The 19,183-nt window shown below is 57.1% G+C and overlaps 1 protein-coding gene across 1 annotated transcript in view; it reads left to right on the forward strand.

Moving 5' to 3' along the window:
- Positions 1-19,183, forward strand: part of CNGB1 (cyclic nucleotide gated channel subunit beta 1) — a 53,880-nt gene that overhangs the window by 8,931 nt on the left and 25,766 nt on the right. The window contains exons 13-19 of the mRNA XM_054579398.1: positions 4,402-4,567; positions 5,347-5,433; positions 11,350-11,440; positions 12,006-12,033; positions 13,744-13,795; positions 13,890-14,116; positions 17,351-17,513. Of these exons, the coding sequence (XP_054435373.1) occupies positions 4,402-4,567; positions 5,347-5,433; positions 11,350-11,440; positions 12,006-12,033; positions 13,744-13,795; positions 13,890-14,116; positions 17,351-17,513 (814 nt within the window). The remainder of the gene's footprint in view (positions 1-4,401; positions 4,568-5,346; positions 5,434-11,349; positions 11,441-12,005; positions 12,034-13,743; positions 13,796-13,889; positions 14,117-17,350; positions 17,514-19,183) is intronic.

Raw genomic sequence — 19,183 nt, forward strand, 5'->3', positions numbered from 1 at the left:
GGAGGCGATGGGGTCTGTGCAATGGTGACGCCATTGTGAGGGCAGAGCAGGGCTCCTCGCTCCGTCTCATGGAGCTCATGGCCACCCTGCAGGGCACAGAACAGGGACTCCCCAGGCCGCTGGGGCAGGCAGTGACGTGCCCAAGGTCGCAGAGCAAGTTCTCATGGAGTGGAGGCTGGAGTCCGCTTGGCCTGGCGGCACTTTGCCTGTTGGGCTGAGGTTAAGGGAAAGTTTCGGGGGACAGAGCGGCCCCCAGGGGTTGCTGGGAGGGTTGAGGGACGGAGCCCAGGCTCCCCTGAGCCTGTCTCTGTTCCTCTGGAGGGAGGCAGGACTCTCAGCCAGTTGTAGTTAGAGCCTCCCTGTGCTGGAGCTTGAGGGTCAGGGGTCAGGGGTCAGGGACAGGCATAGAGCAGCAATGGGGTGAGTCAACACCCCGGCCAGGAACCAGGCATTAGTTTCCTGGGGCTGCCATAACCGTGGACCACAGACTGGTGCCTCTGAAGGGCAGAAGCGCACCCTCCAGCCGATCAGGAGGCCAGGCGTCCCAAATGCAAGTGCGGGCAAGGTTGGCTCCTCCCAGGGCTCTGAGGGCAGCACACGCCTCTCTCCTGGCTTCCGGTGGCTGCGGGCAATCCCCGGTGCCCCAAGTCTCTAGCTGCCTCCTGACCTCCGCCTGTGCCTGGCAAATCTTCTTCTTTTTTCTCTTATAAGGATACTAGTCCTTGGATTTAGGACCTACCCTAAATCCAGGATGATTCCATCCTGAGATCCCTAACTAATGCCATCTGTAAAGGCCCTATTTCCAAACAAGGTCACCTTCATAGGTTACAGGAGTTAGGACTTGGGTTATATTTGGGGGTACACTATTCAACCCACTAGGTGGGGTGATCCTGAGAAGCTGGGGGATGAGTCCCTCTGTTCCCCACTCTGTTCCCCACTCTGTTCCCCAGCCTCCCCATCCTCACTCACTCGGGCACCCACCCATTCTGTCCCTCCGCCGGTCCACCGAGCCACCCACCCTTCTGTCTTCTCCTTTGTTTCAGGGGTGTCAGCAGCTGGAGGCCTCTGAAACAAGGGAGAAGGGAGCCTGGGAGAGCACAGATGGACAAACGGACAGATGGATGCAAGGGAAGAAGGGTGTCGTGAAGAGAAGACCTACAGGGAAGGGGGGACGGAGTGGTGGCCGACCCTCCAGCCTCCTTAAACAGTGACCCCTGGCCCGCCCCACACTCCCAGGCAGGACAAGGGGGAGTCAGAGTCCCTTCCACTGCCCCAGAGCCGCCTCTCGGGGACCAAGACTGGCCCTTTTCCCCCAGAGCGAGGGGGAGGTCAGCTTGGGGCAGCCTGTGGCCCTGAGGCTAGACAGCAGAAGGACTTCCCACTGGGAAAGCCCTGCAAGGACTGTCTTTGAGTGGATACGTGCCCAGCCCTCAGCATGGTGCCTGCCACACAGTTGGTGTCCCCATGGGACACGGGTTTTCCCAGAAGAGATTCCTCTTAGGCTTGGCCCCATTCCCTCCCTTTGGGGGTCGGTGAACGGACAGCAACAGATGCTTTTATTGACATTAAAGAGCATAAGTCAGCACACGGAACCTGCGATTGCGTAATGTGATTACTTCAGACAAGGCTGAAACGCGTGGTCAGGTTTGAAGGGTGGGTGGATTCAGGGCAGCCTGCAGCGGGGGCCGGCAGGAGGAGGAGTGAGCCACAGCCCCCAGCGGCTTGCGCTGGGTCCCCGCTGGCCCACGGGTGTCTGTGTTTGGGGCAAGGAGTGGTTTTAAAAATTAGAATCAGGTGTCAACATCTAAAAAGCAGGCAGCTCTCTGTAGAGGAAGGCTGGCTTCTCCTGGAACCTGGGAAGACCCAGCTGTAACAGGCCCACGTTATAGACACCACTTCACCCACATATACCATCTGCCTGGCGGGTAGGCCTTTGGGTATGAGGCCCCGGAGGTCTCAAACTGGCGGTAGAAGGGGAGGGAGAGCTAATCCCAAGTCCTCGAGGCAGAAGGCAAAACTAGAAAAGTTAGCGACTCTGTTTAAGGGACTAGGTGGTGACAATGGGGAGCCACTGAAGGTGGCTGAGCAGGCGAGAGCCTTCAAAAAGAACGCCATGGTTCAGCAAGCATCGCGCTCTGGGCCCCATCCGAAGCATCCAGGACCCGAGCCTGCCAGAGAGGACGGGGGCTTGGAGCCAGGGCTCGGGCTTTGCCAGAAGCCCAGGGTCCAGGTGGGGGCCTTCATGCCCACTGGTCCCGTCTGCTGGTCCTGGAAACAGGAGCTCCTTCCTCAGAGGAGGCTGACGAGCTCCATGGCTGGAGTCAGAGCTCCACTGAGTGACACCCTAGGCTGGCAGAGAGGATGCTGGCCAGGAGGTGGCATGGCCATGCGGGACTCCAGGGGTGGAGGGTGAGCCCCAGCAGAAGCAGCAGTCTCCATGTGAGCTTGAGCACCCAGTGTGGCCCCGTGGGGACAGCTGTGAATCCTTTGCCTGCAGAGAGGGGCTCAGAGCTCTGGAGGCGGGGACAGCGGCTCCTTCCCCAGGTCTGCTCCGGGCCCTGCCCCATGATCAGTGTGGCAGAGTGCCCCGTGCCCGCCCTTCCTGGTTGGTACCTGGGGCACCGTCCTCTCCCCATTGTAGAATCTTCGGTTGTAAGTGGGGGGCAGCTTAGGGCGTGCCTAGCAGGCCTGGCATAGAGCAGGAGGGGGAAGTACCTGTAAAATGCTTACTCCCTAAACAGCACCTTAGAGAAAAGGTTAATGACAGGGAAGCAGGGATGCGAACAAGGACGCCCGGACTCTTCAGGACACCAGGGAGGCCCTCATGGGGCACATTGATCACCTGGGACAGTCCACCAGGGAGACGGGAGTCAGGAGACCTGGCACTGCCTCCGCCAGCCTGTGTGGGCGCGGACATGTCACACCGCCTCTCGGAGCCGGCTCTCTGGCCTGGGAAATGGGAGAGTACTGTTCTCGCCCTGCAGGGCTGCCATGAAAGCTGAGCTCACAGGCCAGGGGCTGCTCTGCCCCTGGCCGTCCCCTGCTCTGTCCGGAAGGAACTTGCGCCCAGTGGCTGCTTGGGGTAGAGACCCCGCACCATTGCTGCATAGAAACATAGAATGACACATGTGATGCATCCCATCACTGGATTTGGGGCCACACTTGGAAGAGACTGCCAGGGCCGCTTGCACAGCTGGAGGGGCGGGGACAAGCCATGGAAGAGGTTGTTCAGGGCTTCCCTGGGGGGCAAGCAGGCGCTCCCCTGTGAGGAAGGGCAACATCGGCACCTGGGGGCCAGGGGACGGGAGCAGGGAGCGGGGTGGCTCTTGGGAGGTATTCAGCCCCTAGCATGTGAGAAGCACCCCCTCAAAAAAAGGTGTTAATCTGTGTCTCAGTTTGCTCATCTATAGAATGGGGAATAACATATATTAGATGAAAAATAAAATGGGAATAATAATTGTTCCCATGTCAAAAGGTTGATGGAAGGACTCATTGAACTAATGCATGTAATTCACTTAGCACAAGGCCTGGCACTAGTAACTGTTGTCGTTATTGTTTGTGATATAGAATAACATATAATAACTTCCAAAGTCACAGGGTAAGACTGGAGGCGAGCTCCCCTTTAAAGTCACCATTAGTAATTTGTGCCTGATTTGAGGGCCACCTAGATCCCTAGACCTTTTTGGAAACACCTGGTATCCAGGTAATTCCCTATTTCTCCCCTTTTCTCCTGCTTGGGGGTGGGCTTAGCTTCCTGATCAGTCTTCCCTACATGCACTTCTGCCAAGCTCACAACACCACAGTGTTTTCATGGTCAGGGACCAGGGCACATGGAGAATTGTTGAAACTCACAGACTCTTCTCTGCAGCTGGGACCACCTCCATGAGAGAGTTGACCTCTTGGTGGGTCGAACCTCTAGGTCCACCAAGGAGAAAAAGGCTCCCTGAAGCAGGCGCTGAGATTACGGGCATGTAGCACGTTGTCACCTGGGGGTGGCAACTAAAAGCAGGCAGTGGGTACGCTCTCTCTGCATCTGTTGGGACATTCTGAGCCACCGTGCCCCTGGATGTGGCAGGTGGACCTCGAGCCTGGGTCTTTTGGCATCACTTGCAATACTGCGGTCAGGAGCAGTTTCTGCTTCCACGCAAACTCCAAGAAGGAGGCCCCGAGGAGAAACAAGGACTCACTGTAATGGAAGCTCTGTCTCAAGCAGAAAAGAGGGGGAAATGAAAGGAAGGAGACAGGGTGAATGATCGGGGGCATCAGCCCGTCACTTTCGCGCTGCTGACGGTGCTGTGGCCAGGGTCGGCTGAGGGCTGCTGCATGACTGGCGATGGCCGAGGCCCCTGTGGGATCGGGGACTCAGAGCCCCAAGCCCGCTCTCCCCTGTGTCCCCTGCAGTCAGGATCCTGCCCCAACGGCAAGAGGAGCCCGATCTCGTGCTGGAAGAGGCTGGCCCTCACTGGGAGGAGGTCGCGCATCCAGAGGGCAGCACCAGCCCGCAGGGCTCAGAGGCGGTGGCTTCAGCTTATGAAAGGGAGCGGGAGGCCATGGAAGAGACGCCCAGGTGGGAGCCAGAGAAGAGCCTGATCAGGGACAAGGGAGATGCAAGGCACATGGCACGGAGCCTCGAAGGCATGCAAGGGCCTGGGGGTGAACCAAGCCTGCCTCTCCCTCCCCCCCTCCCCAGGCACCCATCCCTTCTCCACGGGCCCAGTGGCTGCCAGGTTCTCCTGTGCCATTCCAGGGACCCCCCTGAGCAGGAACTCCCCTCTTTTATCTCTGCACAAAACATGGCCTATCACATGCACCTTCCTATCTGCACCTTGTGATATTCATTTAGCAATAGATGGAGAATTTTCCACCTTCAGTATATAGAGATCATTTGCACATTTTTTTTTTTTACAACTGCATTGTATTCTATCATATGGATGTGCCAGAATTTGTTTAACCGGTCTAATATTAATGGACATTTAGGTTGATTCCAAAAATTTGTTTTTGTAAATAATTCTGCAACAAACACTCTTGCACATGCCTGTGAGTGCATCGTGGGAGGTCTCAGGTCCTCAGGTCCAAAGCCTACGTGGCAAAGATGGGGAAACTGAGGCCCAGAGAGGGTCAGGGGCTGACCTCAGGTTCCTATCGGGGCCTTAGGCCGTGAAGAGGCCTTGCTGCTAGAGAGACCCCAGGGATACTCAGGTGGCGGTCCCCAAGATGATTCTTGGCTGAGGGGTTCAGGTCTGGCCTCAGGGGGCGGTCACAGGACATCTTACTGAAAATGGGGAGGGAGGTGGGCTCGGGGGGGCCCAGCAGAGAGCTCACCTCTTGCCTCTGACCTCATTTCAGGGAGCGTCCCTGGATTCAAGAGGAGAAAGAAGCTGAGGTGGATGGAGATGAGGAGGAAGAGGAAGAGCAGGAAGAGGAGGAGTCTGAGTAAGGCACTTACGCCTTGGCTAAGGGGTGGCCCAGGGAGGTGGGGTTACAGGGAGGGGCGCCAGGCTTCTGAGTGCTTTCCTTTCTTCTGTATTGGGTGCTGCTGGGCGCAGACCAGAGAGGCTGGGGAAGCTGGGGGTCCCCCACCCACTGTGCTTGTCATGACCTGGGACTCATAGTACCCACCACCCACCAACCCCCCAATCCCACCCCACACATAGATGCAAACAAACATGAGAATGCAACCCCCATGGAGGGGAGGATTTTGTTTATTGTGTTCACGGCCATGCCCTCAGGGCCCAGAACAGCGCCTGGCACAGTGGGCACCAAATCGGTGTTGTCTGAGTACGCGCATGGATGAACGAGCGGACGCAGCCGTGGCCTCCCCGTTCTCCGTTCTCCCCAGTAATTAGCCAAGCCCACGCACCAGGCGGTCTCCCTCCCGCACAGCGCCCCCAGCGGCCAGTCCGCGGCCGCCTCTGCGCCCAGTAAGGCTGCCGTGGATTCCGCTCCACCACCGTTAAAGGCTGATTTTCCACCTACACCCACAAAGATCTCAACAGTAACACACACAGAAGAGTTAAGATAGAGGTTAAAGAATGGAGATGGGAAACCACTAAAAATTAGAATCATCAAACTTGCTAAGAAACAATATCTTAATTATTCCAACCACTAAAAAGGAATAGTAGGTGATGTGATAGAGGTGCTAGTTGTCCTTACAACGGCAGCCTCAATATATAAATGTTATATTAATATTTATATTAACATTAACAAATCAACCTGACATTCACACAATGTTATGTCAAATAGATTTCACTTAAAAAAAAAAAGCAGCCGGCAGGTCCCGGGGACAGTGACCACGTGGCCATGGAAGCGGTCGGTGGACGGTGATTTTTCAGAAGCAGAGGGGCCACGTTGTAAAGGTCTTGAACTGGATTTCCCGGGAGCACCGGGGAGCCACTGAAGGTTTGTGAGCAGGGCAGTGGCACAATCTGGCGCCGGCTTTGTGAGGAGACTGAGGCAGAGAGAGCAGGGAGGAAGCTGCTGGTGCGATAGGGCCAGACTGAATGGGCCCCTTTGCTCCACCCCTCGCATTATCCCCTGTCACTCTGCCCTCCGTGGCATGCGCCGGCCCACGTCCTTCGTCCCGACCTGCCCCTCTGGCCGTGGCCCCAGGGCCGGGTAGCGCCACGAGTGTTGGGAATACAGGCTCTGGTCCTCTTAGCAGAGAGGCCTGGGCAAGCGGCACACCTGCACAAAGCCTCCACCCCCGCACCTGTGAACGGGGGCGACAGCAATGGCCCGCGGCAAAGTGGTCATGGGCCCAGCTGTGACCATGGGTGACCTACCAGACCTGGGCTGGAGCACGTGCCCCACCGAGAAGGTCCCTGATGTTCGAATCCCCACTGAGGGCTGTGTTTAGTCCTTACCCGGAAAGAGTTAAACCGATGAGACCAACACAGGATTTCAGGGCTGGAAGCCTGCTCAGTGTCACCGGCTTGTTGTCCACCCTTGCCCGGGTCACATTGACCTTTTCCATCCCTGGCAAGAGGCCATGCAGCTGTTTGCTTCCCTCCATTGATGGGGAGCTCACCTCTCAAAGGCTGTCCATTCCATTCACATGGACCTCCAACTTATGAGATTATTTCTTCCCTTAACATGAAGGCTCTTCCTTATGGTTTCTGGGACCCAGGCCGCCTCTGCCCTCTGGGCCCCCGCCCCTCCCCCCGAGGCTGTCTGCTCTCATTGATGGGTGGCTGCGCTTCACTTCGGCGAGGACCTGCAGTGCTGCCAGCTTCCTTAGCGCAGCCTGGTTTGCTGTCTGCTTTCCACTCGCCTCTGTGTAGAGCGTATCGGGGGAGCTGTTCCCCCACTACACCTGTGTGCCCAGCACCAAGGCCTGAAAACCCCTTTCCATGCCCTGCTCCTGCGCCAAACCTCTCCTGAAGGCCAGTGGTCCAATGCTCTCACACACGTGCACGCACACTAACTCCTTGTGTTCTCTGCGCACAGTGCACACGGGTACAAACACACCTGCGCTGCCATAGACACACCAGTGCACAGGCACAGGCATGCACGCGGGTTAGGCACACACACAGCCACACGCACACACATATGCACTTGCAGACACACACACTACACCCTGCACGCACGCTCGGGCACACAAACATGTGCGTTCCGCTACCTGCAGATGCCGCAGGCACGCACACACTCCCACAAAGGTTTACTGAGTTTCCAACTCAGGGACGTTTCGAGCCCGGGGCCCCAGGCAGGGACAGGGGCTCTGTGGTGAGAGAGTGTGACCGCAGAGCCAGGGCCAGAGGGTTCCAGGGTGGGCAAGGGGCCGCTGTCACTGCTGGGGAAGGATGCTCTTAGCCAGCTGTGTGGAGGCACAGGAGTTACTGATGACGCTGGCAGATGGTCACCTAGCGACCAGGTCTCTGTGGGCAACAGCTTGGCTTTTCCTAGCAACCGCAGCCTTTGGTCCCCACCTGGCCTCCCCGGGGGAGGTTCTGCAGAATTCCCCGCACATCTCCTCAATCTGATTAGGGGCGGGAAGAATCCGTGGCTCGTCCACCACCTGAGTCACACTGGCTGCAGAGCCGGCCTTGCAGGCTCAGGGCTGGGTAGGTGCTGCAAATTCTCCAATCGCATGCGCTGTCCAGGGCCTTGGGATGATTGTCATCGGTCCCAGCTGAGCTCCTGCACCATGGGCGTCCTTCTCAACAAAGACAGCGAGACCCAAGTAGGTGGCTTTTTCTCCCTCAGGGTTCCCCTCCTCCCTTCTTTGGGGTTAGGGTGCCAGGTGAAGAGTGTGCTGAAGGTGACTGTGAGGACTTTAATTTGGGGGCACAGCCTGCTGGGTGACTCGCGGGAGGAAGAGTGGGCTGGCCAGCCTGGGCCAGCTGGCTGCCGCAGCTCCTCCCTGCACCTTTAACCCTTTGGGGAGCCCGGGGCCGGGCGGGGGCGGGGGGCTCCTCTGGGAGGCCCCCCTCAGCCAGTCTGGCTGGTCCTCCACTGGGAATTCCCTGGGATTTGGGAACCTTCTGTGGATGGCCTGCTGCTTCTGGGCCAGGCAAGAGCGGGGTCTCGGCTGACACTGGGCACACTGCTGAGCAGAGGCAAACATCACTTTAGGTACATAAGTCCCAAAACAGCCCTCGGCGGTGCTGACCGGGCCATAGTAGGGCTGGTGAGGCATCTCAATAGTGGGAGATGTTTGTGCAAAACGTTTCCCAGTCCACGTGGGTGATCCATAGCCCTGGAGAGTGCTGCCTCCTCTGGGATTAATAACAATGATGACAAGAACGGTCCTAGGAACAGCTGTTACGTGATGAGCACTTGTTTTCTGTGTCCGGCACTGTGCCACGGCACCTGCTGGTAATCCCATTTCACAGATGGGCAGTCGGAGGCTCAGGGATGGGGCGTCTGCCTGCAGGTACAGAGCTGGCCTTCTGTCCCAGGCCGGGCTGGCTCCAAATCCAACCCTTGGTACCACTGACAAGGAACGCTGCTGATCAGTCGTTAGAGATGGTGTATTGAGAATGACCCTGACATGGGGGGTCTTTTATGACTTTTCTTTTTGTTTAAAGATTTTATTTATTTATTTTTAGAGAGAGGGGAAGGGAGGGAGGTAGAGGAGGAGAGAATCATCAGTGTGTGGTTGCCTCTCATGTGCCCCCTACTGGGGACCTGGCCAGCAACCCAGGCATGTGCCCTGACTGGGAGCCGAACTGGTGACCCTTTGGTTCGCGGTCCGGCACTCAATCCACTGAGCTGCACCAGCCGAGGCTGAGTTTTCCAAGAGATTCCAGGTGGCCCTCTGACCTCACCAAAATAAGTCGGATGGTACAGGCTGGGCAAGTCCTACCCATTTGACAGGTGAGCAGACAGAGGCAGGCCGAGGGCTTCCCAGTAACTTGCCCATGGCCACCTAGTGCCTTCCTGGCCTGATTCCAGAGTGGTCAATTCCCTGGGCAGCCTCTCACGGGACCGTGGGAAGCTCGTTTCTGGGAGCTTTGTGCTCTGAGAACCGAGGAGGGCCTAGTTCCCACAATGCTTTTAGGGGCCCACAAGGACTTTTTAATTTCTTTTAAAATCAGACCAAAAATGAAACTTTGAGATGGAAGACAATGTTTTAATATGTAATATTAACAAATGAAGCTTCATATAAATGCAGTTGCAAAATGTAATTTTTAATGTAATTTTTTCGGAGGAAGTGGCCTGCGACCACTGAGGTGCCAGGCTCCATGCACGCCATAATGTGCCCTTGCTTTTGTGCCTGGGGTCTCTTTAAGGAAATCCCTTTCTTCCTGGGCAGAGTGGGAAGTGCGGCACCGATGTCAGGCCCCTCCTGGTGGAAATAGCCACACGATGAAGAGAAATAAAGCGAGTTGGGTCCTTGGATCCCGCCGACACTCACCGCACTCCCCTCGTGACGTGGGGTCGTGTAGACACTCAGAGGTGGGCAGCAGAGTGTTACATACGTGGCCCTGGGGTCAGAGACGCCGTATTTTATCCGGACTTGCCTTGCACAGGCTGCGTGACTGTGGATGGGCCACCTCTTGGAGCTGGATTCCTGAGCTGGGTTCCTAAACTGGAATAGGCTCACTCGCAGGCCTGGCCTCGCAGGGTTACATGGGGGAGGATTCGGGGAGACACTGGGCGTGCCAAGTGCCGGGCCCAGCGCCTGGCACGCAGCCCGTGGGAACCGTTGTGACGGTATGATCGCCCCGCTGGTCCTGCTCCCAGGCTGCCGGCTCCGAACTGACTGGGGCTGCCATCTGCCTCCCCCCACCCCCAGCCTTGGGAGGACCGAGGATGGCGAGTCCAGGTTCACAGCAGATCATCCTCCGTGAGCCCCTGGCTGATGGGTCTGTGGGGGGAGGGGTCTGGTGGGAAGCAAGATCTAATTCTAGCTACAAACATCCCATTAGCCCCGTTCTGAGTCACATGTTAACCCAGAGATCACACGTGGGCATCTGAGGCCCCAATTTAGCCTGGAGACAGGCTCTTTTGAATGTCTACATATTAATATATAGATAGATTAATTTGGATTAATTATCAGCATCAGGAGATTCCACCTTAAAAAGTATAGTTTAGGCTTCTCTAGAAAATCAGAAGATCTGGCCACTGAGACCCCATTCCAAGCGGAGTGGGGTTGCCGACTCAGGGGGCCGTGGGTTCTCTGATTTGCCGTAGTTCCCTCTGCTCCCTATAGCCTCACCCCTGGTCCCTGTCACTCATGCAGGCCCGGGCCTGGGCCAGGGGCCCCTGGGAGCTTCAGCAGTTGCACTGTGGCCCTGCTCCCGTGCGAGGAAAGAAACGCAGGGCCTGTGTTTCAGGGTTTGTGTGGTATGTGACAACGTGCTGTGTGACTTTGGCCAGGTGAGTCCGCCTCTCTGGGCCTCACTTTCCCCGCCCCCCTGTGCTGTCTGCACAGTCACCAAAGTTGCCAGACACTCACGGAGGGGAAATGCTGGGCGTGTATTTTGAACGCCATACAGTGCCCTTTGATCACACCCCAGGGGGCATTTCCTCTAACTGCCCTCCACGTCCTTCTTTGCACATGCTGTTCCCCCTTCCTGGACGCCCTTCCCCACCTCGTCCTGGTGGGTCAGCTCATTATCCTCGAGGCCCAGCTCACAGGCCACCTCCTCTGGGAAGCCCTCCTTCCTAGGCGGAACTGGGGCTGTGCCCTTCACAGCCCCTTGTGCCAGCACGTGTCTCAGGCTGGGAGACTGTTAGCAGGCCACGTGGCCTGCCGCCCTCCCTGTGCTGGGAGCCTCAGGATGGGGGGACCTATTCCAGGGCATCTTGGTGCCCCAGCTCCTGGCACGGGCTGGCACTCATCAGGTTCAAGAAACATTGGACCCCCCTAACCCTACCCTTTCCTCCACCCCCTCTGGGTCCTAGTGTCCTCCTGCTGGATAGCTGTCTGGTGTCAGAGGCCGGCAAAGACCCAAGCAGAACAGACAGGACGGCCACCAGGAGGGCCTCATGCCAGGTAGGAACAGCGCCAGGCCTGGACCACCCTCCCTGAGGCTTGGCCCGGCTTCGGTGGAAGGGGCTGGGATCTTGTCCACTTTACTTACAGGGGACAAGGTCTTGTGAGGTGCCCACCGGACGGAGGGGAGCAGGGTAGTGGGCTGCAATGTCCTGCTTGTACCAGGAGTCCGACGGTGTTAGGAGGGGCCTGAGGAGACAGCGGGTGGGGAGCTGCTGGCCCTCACATGGCTGTGGCCCTGGACAAGTCACCACCCCACTGCGCCCCAGCGGCCACCTTTGTAAAATGGACAGCCTTTCCCCCGGGAGCGGTGCACAGCTGTGCACTGTGAGGTGCGGTGCCCGGGGCGAGGGCTGCGGGGGCCGTTCTCGCTGCTTCGTTCCTGCATGTGCAGCTGCATGAGAAGACCCTCTTGTTCTGTGTGACGAGTGGGGGTAGGGCCTGGGGCCCCCCTATGCACTGCCCTCTCCTGGGGGAGGCCGCCTCCCTGAGGCCCCAGAAGGGGGGCTGCACAGGGCAGGGGTCCTTGGTGGTCACAGCTTCTGTTTCCCCTTTATTTTTTCAGGAGGGGGCCGCAGCCGCCAGCTCAGGAGGTACGTGTGTGGTGGGGGTGGAGGGTTACAGAGAATGTCCGGGGCACTTTCAGGCTGGGGGCAGCCTGGGTGCAGCGGCCCCCCACCTCCTCTCCGTGCCTCCGTACCATCCCCCTCCCCCTCCACCTGCCCACCCTCAGGCAAAACCATCCTCTGCCTCTTGGGGCCACATTACTGGAGCCGGGTGAGGTATTTCAAAGAGCCCAGGGGGACTGCGCGGAGGCCCCAGGACTCCAGCAGGCCTCGGAACCTCTGCTCTCCGCCGGCTCCGCCTCCCACCCTGCCCCTCCCTCACTGAGAACATGGCTCCCTTGGCCAGCACCCGGTGGGTGTTTGGCTCAGAGGTAACATATCATAGTGAAAATCGGGACCAGAGCTTGCAAAGGGCGCATCCTAGATTCCATGTCTCCTGATGAGCTTCTTGTTGCTGCTAAGGCCTCCAGGCTGGACCCAGCATGTCCCCTCCCACCCAGGGACTGTGGGGACAGAGTCTAGGCGTCTGAGGATGTGTGGACACTGAGCCCTGGCCTTACGAGCCCCGCCGTTGCTCAGGCCACGGGTGCTCCACCGCCCCGTGAGGCAGACAGACCACTTTACAGACGAGAAAGCTGAGGCTCCGTGTGGGCAGCATTGGGCCACGTGATCAAGGGCACTGGCCTGCGTGTCCCTCCTGGCCCCTCCCTCGTCCTCACTGTGTGACTCAGAGCTCTGTGACTTCGCTTAACTGTGGCTCCCAAATCAAGAATGTCACAACAACAGTAGTACCTACCGCACAGGGTCACTGGGCTGAGCAGGGGCCACGGTGCCCTGAAGGCACCCAGCATGGAGGGAGGAGGTCAGAGCGGTTCAGGTGTCGCAGCCAGCCAGCGACGAGGTGGGACTGGAGTCACGTGTCCTCACCCTGGTGTCCCGAGCTCGTGCCCTGCCTGATCTTTCAAAAACGTTCCCTGTCAACATCAACACCTATCCGTAGAAAACCTCTAAGTCTGCATCCACATAGATGAACAAGACCAGGCTTACCCGGAGCAGGGTCCCCAGGTCATTTGGAAGCTGGTGGTCTGGGAGCCACACTCAGAAACACTGGGGTACGGCCATTTGCCTGCTGCTTCTCAAGAGTGTGGCCCTAGAACTAACAGCGCTGGCGTCGCCTGGGAGCAGGTTGAAAATGCAAAACCCTGGCCCCACCCAGACCTGCTGAACCAGAGTCCGCATTGGAACAAGCACCCTGGTGATTAATCTGCAATGTCCTTGAACCCTGGTTCTCAGTCAGGACTGCACACGGAAATCATTTGGGGATTTAAAATCCTGGCGTCCAGCTGGACCCCAGGCTATTAAATGAGAATCTCTGGGACGGACCTGGGCGTGGGCTATTTCCGAACATCCCCGGGTGATTTGATGTACAGCCCAGCTGGGAACCGAGGCCCTAGGAAAAGTTGGAAGTGGAATTAACTGAACTCCAGGGTTTCTGTCTTTGGGATGGAAAATCCTACCGGGCTAAGGATGTTTGAGTCTCGAGTCCGTGAGTCTAACGGTCTGAGAGTTCTAGGTTCTTTGATTTTAACTTTTTTTGAGTCTCAGGTGGGCAATGCTACCGGTGGTTGGTTAACAGAGAGAGCACGGTGGGAGGGGGTTGGCGCTCCGGGCTGGTCCTCAGAGCTCTCGGGCAGACCAGCCTCATAACGTGGTGATACACTTGACGTCGGATTCCAGGGACAAGAGCGGTGCCCCAGACTTTGCGTGTGGCCGCTGCAGGTGCAGGCGGGTACCGGGCTGGCCTGTGTCGGCCCGCCTTCCTGACTCTGTGCCCATTGCAGTCCCCAGAGTCCCGCCTCTGCCTGAGACCCCCCTGGTCCCAGCACCATGGCTGACCCAGGCCGGGACATGGAGCTGAATCACCTGGTCCAGGACCAGCCACCTGGCCAGGCGACCCCCGGGCTTGCACCCCCAAGCCTGGCGGAGCACCTCCCGAATGTGCCCAGCTACCACCCCCCCATCACCCGCATCCCTGTCCTCATCTCCCGGAGGACGACCTTGTCCAACTCCAGCTTCGCCAAGGTGACCAGGAGCTCCGTCCGCCGCCTAGGTAGCGTGACCTCGCCACCCAGCATGCTCGCGCCTGGCTGTGTGCTTCTGCATGGCTGAGGCTGTTCCCCAGTGTGCTGCTGTGGTCAGGGTGTGGGAACAAGAGTTGGGGTTATGGAAAACCACACTTTCTTCCTCTGCTGTCAATGCTTTTGCCGTGCTTTGCGGTGACTTGAGGGTCATTAGTCCCTTGCTCTCTGTGCCTAAGATTCCACAATTAGCAATTCATTTCTTTGGGTTAAACATGGCTCTCTGCAGATCATCATTTTTTATTCCTGTAGTCACTCACACCCTAGTGTAAACAAGTCACTCAGCTCTCCAGGCCAAGAGGCTTGGGGCAGGCAGCTGGGTGGGGGAAGAGAATAAATGGGGAGGAACAAAACAGAAGAGGAATGTGGGGGTCCATTTCAGACAGAACCTTCTGACCTTGAGGGTTTGCTGGGAGCTGGAATCTCTGAGGACTGTTGCTATCTGCCCAGCAACTTCCATTTCGGGAAAAGAGAGGCCGTGGAGGCGGACGGGCAGAGCAGGGGGAGGGGCATCCTCAGGGGCCAGGCCTGCCTGGATCTGTTTAACTGTGACAAGGTCCCCTCTATGGCCTTCAGGCTTGCTGCCTGATGACAAGGCTCTCAGGGACACATGGGGACCTCTGGACCAACCCCTGTCATTTTCTGCCTTAACTCAAGCCAGACCTGCCTACTTTCCCTTTTGATCCGTTTATTTTTGGATGACACTGCACAAGGTCGCCTCTGACATCAGCCAGCAGGTAGAGCTGGACGTTTCCTGACAGGGAAGGCTCTGTTGTCCTTCTCTTCCTTTCCCAGCTTGGGGTGGGCACAGAGTGGGCCGAGTGGCACGCAGCCATCACAGGACAAGGGATGGAACCCAGGCCCCGCCTTCCAGGCAAGCCCTAAATGAGCGCCCTCTGCAGGGTCCCCGACCTCTGCTCCAGGATTTTTAGTCTGTACCAACTCTATTTTTACTTGCTTATGATTTTTCTTTCAATGGATGTGCTTTTTTATTTAATGAAATCTATTCAAGCAGGAAACTTGCCTTGACTATTCAAATGAAAACTGGCCTGGCTTTCCATAAATAGAAATAACCACAAAGACACTGAAAACAAAGTTACGTTGATAATTTGTAGTGAAACAGGAGGGCCAGCCAAAGGTTCACAGCTGAGACCTGCTGTCCTAGCCGCAAAGGAACAAGAGCGGGTCACAGAGATGTTACAGCCCTGGAACACAAGCCTGAAACTTCCTCTCTATCCATTCAGGGTCTAGAGACTTGAATTGAGAGGAATGTTCTCATTCTGTGTTGTCCTTGCCTGCTCTGTGCCACCTAAAATTACCTTGTGTCCTCCCTGGTCCCTGGGAGCCCCACACTTTGAGAAATATTTGCAGGGTCACATGGGGACAGTGGACTGAACCGGCTGTGGTAAGACCCATGATTTTAGATGCGGCAAAGTAAGGACAGCATGTGGTGAGAACATTATCAGTGATGCTGCCTGGCACCCAGTGAGGCTGTTTAAATGGAGACTCCACGTGTGCTGGTCCCCAGCCTCAGGATGGGGTAAGAGTTTAAGCTACCTGGGTCTGCAAAATGGGGACGACAATAAGAACTCCCTCACAGAGTGGCCAGGAAGGGGAAAAAATGAATGTGTAAAGCACTTGGAGTTCAGTATAACAAACGCCTGGCAGGCACATCAAAAGTGCCAAAGAGTAAATATTATTATTCTCTCAATAATTATAAATACGGTTCCTTGTATTCATAATAATATTATTCTTGTTCTAGAAATCACTATCATATAAACCAATGTAATTCCTATTCGAGTTCCCACTGTTTGAGAAATGGAAATGCCAGGCTTAAGGGTCTCCTCCCTCCTCTGGGGCGATAGAGGCAGCAGGTCTCACTCGGGGGCAGCGGAGCACCTGCCCCTGCCCCCAGGCTCCCTGGGACAGACTCCTGGGTGCGGAGGCCAGGGCGGGGCCCTTGTCCTGGCTGCCTCCGTAGCCCCGCCCCCCCGCCCCCTTTGCTCACGCTCTTTCCTTCTTTCCACAGCCCGGGACATCTCTTGTTAGTCTGGTGACACTTCTTGCATTTTAGAAAAGTCTTGATTCCTGCTCATCCTCTCCTTCTGGGAGCATGGGGCCCAGTAAAACAAACGCCCCGAAGTCCTGAGTCCTGCTTGGGTTCTTTCCACCGAACTCTGCAAAGTGCTGGCTTTCCCTGTGGTGGCATTAAAAAAGAAGTCACATTTTGAATGTTTTCAAAATGTTCCCCTCCCCCATCTGGAGATGTGTCCCTGCCGGGCTGGTGCCCAGGCCTGCGCCCGGCTGCTCTGGGGACCTCCCTGCCCAGGTGTGCTGGGGCGAGGGGGTGCTCTCTCCACCCCTCAGCATCCTCCAAGCTCCACCTCGGAGCGGACCTGGTCCCAAGTCCCTGCGGTGGCGAATGGGCCTCAGGCGGGGCCACGCCCAGGCTCCTGGGTGAGGACCAGATTCTCAGGGTGTGGAATGTTGCCCCAGGCCTCTTAGAGGTCTGGAGAGGAGTTGGGGTGATGAAGTTTGGGGGCTCCTGGCATGTACAGAAGCGAGGAAATACCAAAACGGGTCCCTAAACAGGGCTAACACTCGCTACAAAGACACGCCATTACCCCTGACAGGAGGAAGCTTCCAAATGTCTCCGTTTGAAGCCCTTCAAGAGAGTGAGGCCACGTGCCTTCTGCCCCCACCCCAGGCCCGGCCGGGAAGGCACCATCACCCCTTTCTTGGGCTGGGGACACTGAGGCCCAGAGAAGGGAAGCAGCTGAGCCAGGCGGGGCCAGGCTGAGCCCTCGGACTTGGGCACCCCCCGTCGCCCAGGCCTCCTCCGAGAGCTGACGCCCCCTCCCATTGTCCACAACCCCTGGTCCTTGATGCTTCCCCAGGCCCAGGGAATGCAGGCGGGGCTTTGGAGACCTGGGCACCAGGCTGTGTCTGGGAACTCCCGAGGCTCTGGCGGCATCGTGGCTTCTTTCGTGGGCCCTGGACTGGTGGCCAGGGTTGCGTGGCCATCAGAGCTCCGCGTTTTTGCACGTCCTGCATGGAATGCCCTGTGGGCCCCATCAGGGGGCGGGGGGTGGCTGCCAGTGGCTGCTCCAAACCTGCTTTCTGTGGCTTCCTTGAAGAACACGGCCAGGCCCCGGGGCCTGGCTTCTCTCCCTCTCTCTGACTGTTCCCTCCTTCCTCTCCCCAAGTGCCTGCCACAAAAGAGCACCCAGAAGTGCAGGTGGAAGACACGGATACCGACAGCCACCCTGTCATTGTGGAGGACAAGCCACCCTCACCAGAGCCGCTGCCACCTTCTCCTGCCAGATCCGACACCCTCACGGTCCCGGGATCAGCCGCAGGGACCCGCAGGTCACCTTTCATGCTTCTCTTAGGCTTTTAATCTGCTCCAAGCACTGTGCCACCTGTGCTTGGCGCAGATGAGGAGGCAGAGGCCAGAGAGGGAAGCAGCTGGCCTGAGGTCACTCGGCGAGTTGGGGTTGGGACTGGGGCTGTGCCCGCCCTCCCTGGCCCCCCTAATTCCTGGCGTGGGGCTCCCTAAGGAACTGTCCAGGGAAGCCCTGACTTAAACACCCACAGCTGTATGTAAGAAGGGGGCAGAAGATGTGACAAGGCTGAATTCCAGCCCCGTTGTATTATGAAATAATGCAATGGAAACACCAAGGAACGCTAGGAAAATCATCATCCATAATCCTGCCACATTAGACGGTGTTTTATTTGTGTTTTCTCTTCCACGCCTTGCTTATGGGCCCATGCCTTTGCATGCTTTTATTTGGAGGAGTGATTTGGAGTACATTTCCTTTAATGATCCCCTTCACATTTTGCTAGGCTGTCTCCTTAGCACTCATTTATAATGGTTTTGTGACATTTCTCCAGTTCAATGCACCAGAGTGGACGTCAACCCCCTCTTATTGGTCACTGTCCATGATGGCACTATGAACTCTCTGGTCTTCTGCCCTCAGTCTGTGGGCTCCTTTCTCACGTGTGGATTCCTGGTCAAGGCCGCAGATGTTTCTATGCCTCTTGAGATGGATGTGTGGCTGCGAGGTTAGAGTTGGTTTTGGACAACCAGAGCCAGCTCACTGAGACAGGTCCTCATAGCACAGCATGTGAAGTGCTGTGCAGTGTTTTGTGAATGACGAGAGTAAAGCTAAAGGGGGTCCGCCCGTGCTCTCCAGGCTCAGGGGAGGGCGCCTGGCTGCGTGCAAGAGGACCGAGTGTGGGTCTCCGCCGGGGGACTTTGGCCTCAGTCTTCTCATGAGTGTGACCATCCTCTTAATTAGAGTGTTAATGTGGTCATTCATGAGTTTTGCATCCTAGGCGAGTTGGTAGAAGGTAACAGGACAGTTTCAGAGCCCTCCTAGTGTGTCCCTCTCAGAGCCCCACTGGTAAAATCGAGAGGCCCAGGGCTGAGGATGGAGGAGTTCCAGGTGGAGTCATACCTGGACACTATCGGCTGAGACCCCAGAGGCCCCACGTGTGATGACTTGGACCGGAAGATGGGGGAGAATTAGTCTTTATTCTTCAGATAAGGAACCTGGAGCTCCAGGTGGGAGGGGCCTGCCCCAGGCCACCTTGTAATCTGGAAACTGCACTCCACAGCGCCAACTTTCCCAGCTGGGGATGTCTGCAAAGGCGGGGAGGTTGAGTTTCTGGGAGAGTTAGCCAGATGCAGTAGGAGCCCCCTGGACTTCAAGGCAGCTGAGAGGGGCTGTGACAGAGAATGGGGTGGGGGCAGCTGGGGAGGGCAGCAACTTCAGGCTGGGAGGGGGAAGGGAGGGGGACGTTTAAGCTGAGGCCCTACTGAGAGATAAGTATCTCACTGAGTTGGGTAGATTTAGTCCCATTTTACAGAAGGGGAAACTGAGGCGGCTCAGAGAGTTAAAGTAACTTGCCAAGGTGGCACACTGGTAAGAAGCAGGGCTGGACGCAGGCTCAGGCTCGCCCAAGACCAAGTCAATGCCATTGCTTTGATGCTCGGCCGTCGAGCAGATGCAGAGGCCGAGGTCCGGAGAGCAGCT

The sequence above is a fragment of the Pteronotus mesoamericanus genome, unplaced genomic scaffold (assembly GCF_021234165.1).
Source record: "Pteronotus mesoamericanus isolate MK-2021 breed Mesoamerican mustached bat unplaced genomic scaffold, CSHL_Meso_final contig_52, whole genome shotgun sequence".
NCBI classification, from domain to species: domain Eukaryota; kingdom Metazoa; phylum Chordata; class Mammalia; order Chiroptera; family Mormoopidae; genus Pteronotus; species Pteronotus mesoamericanus.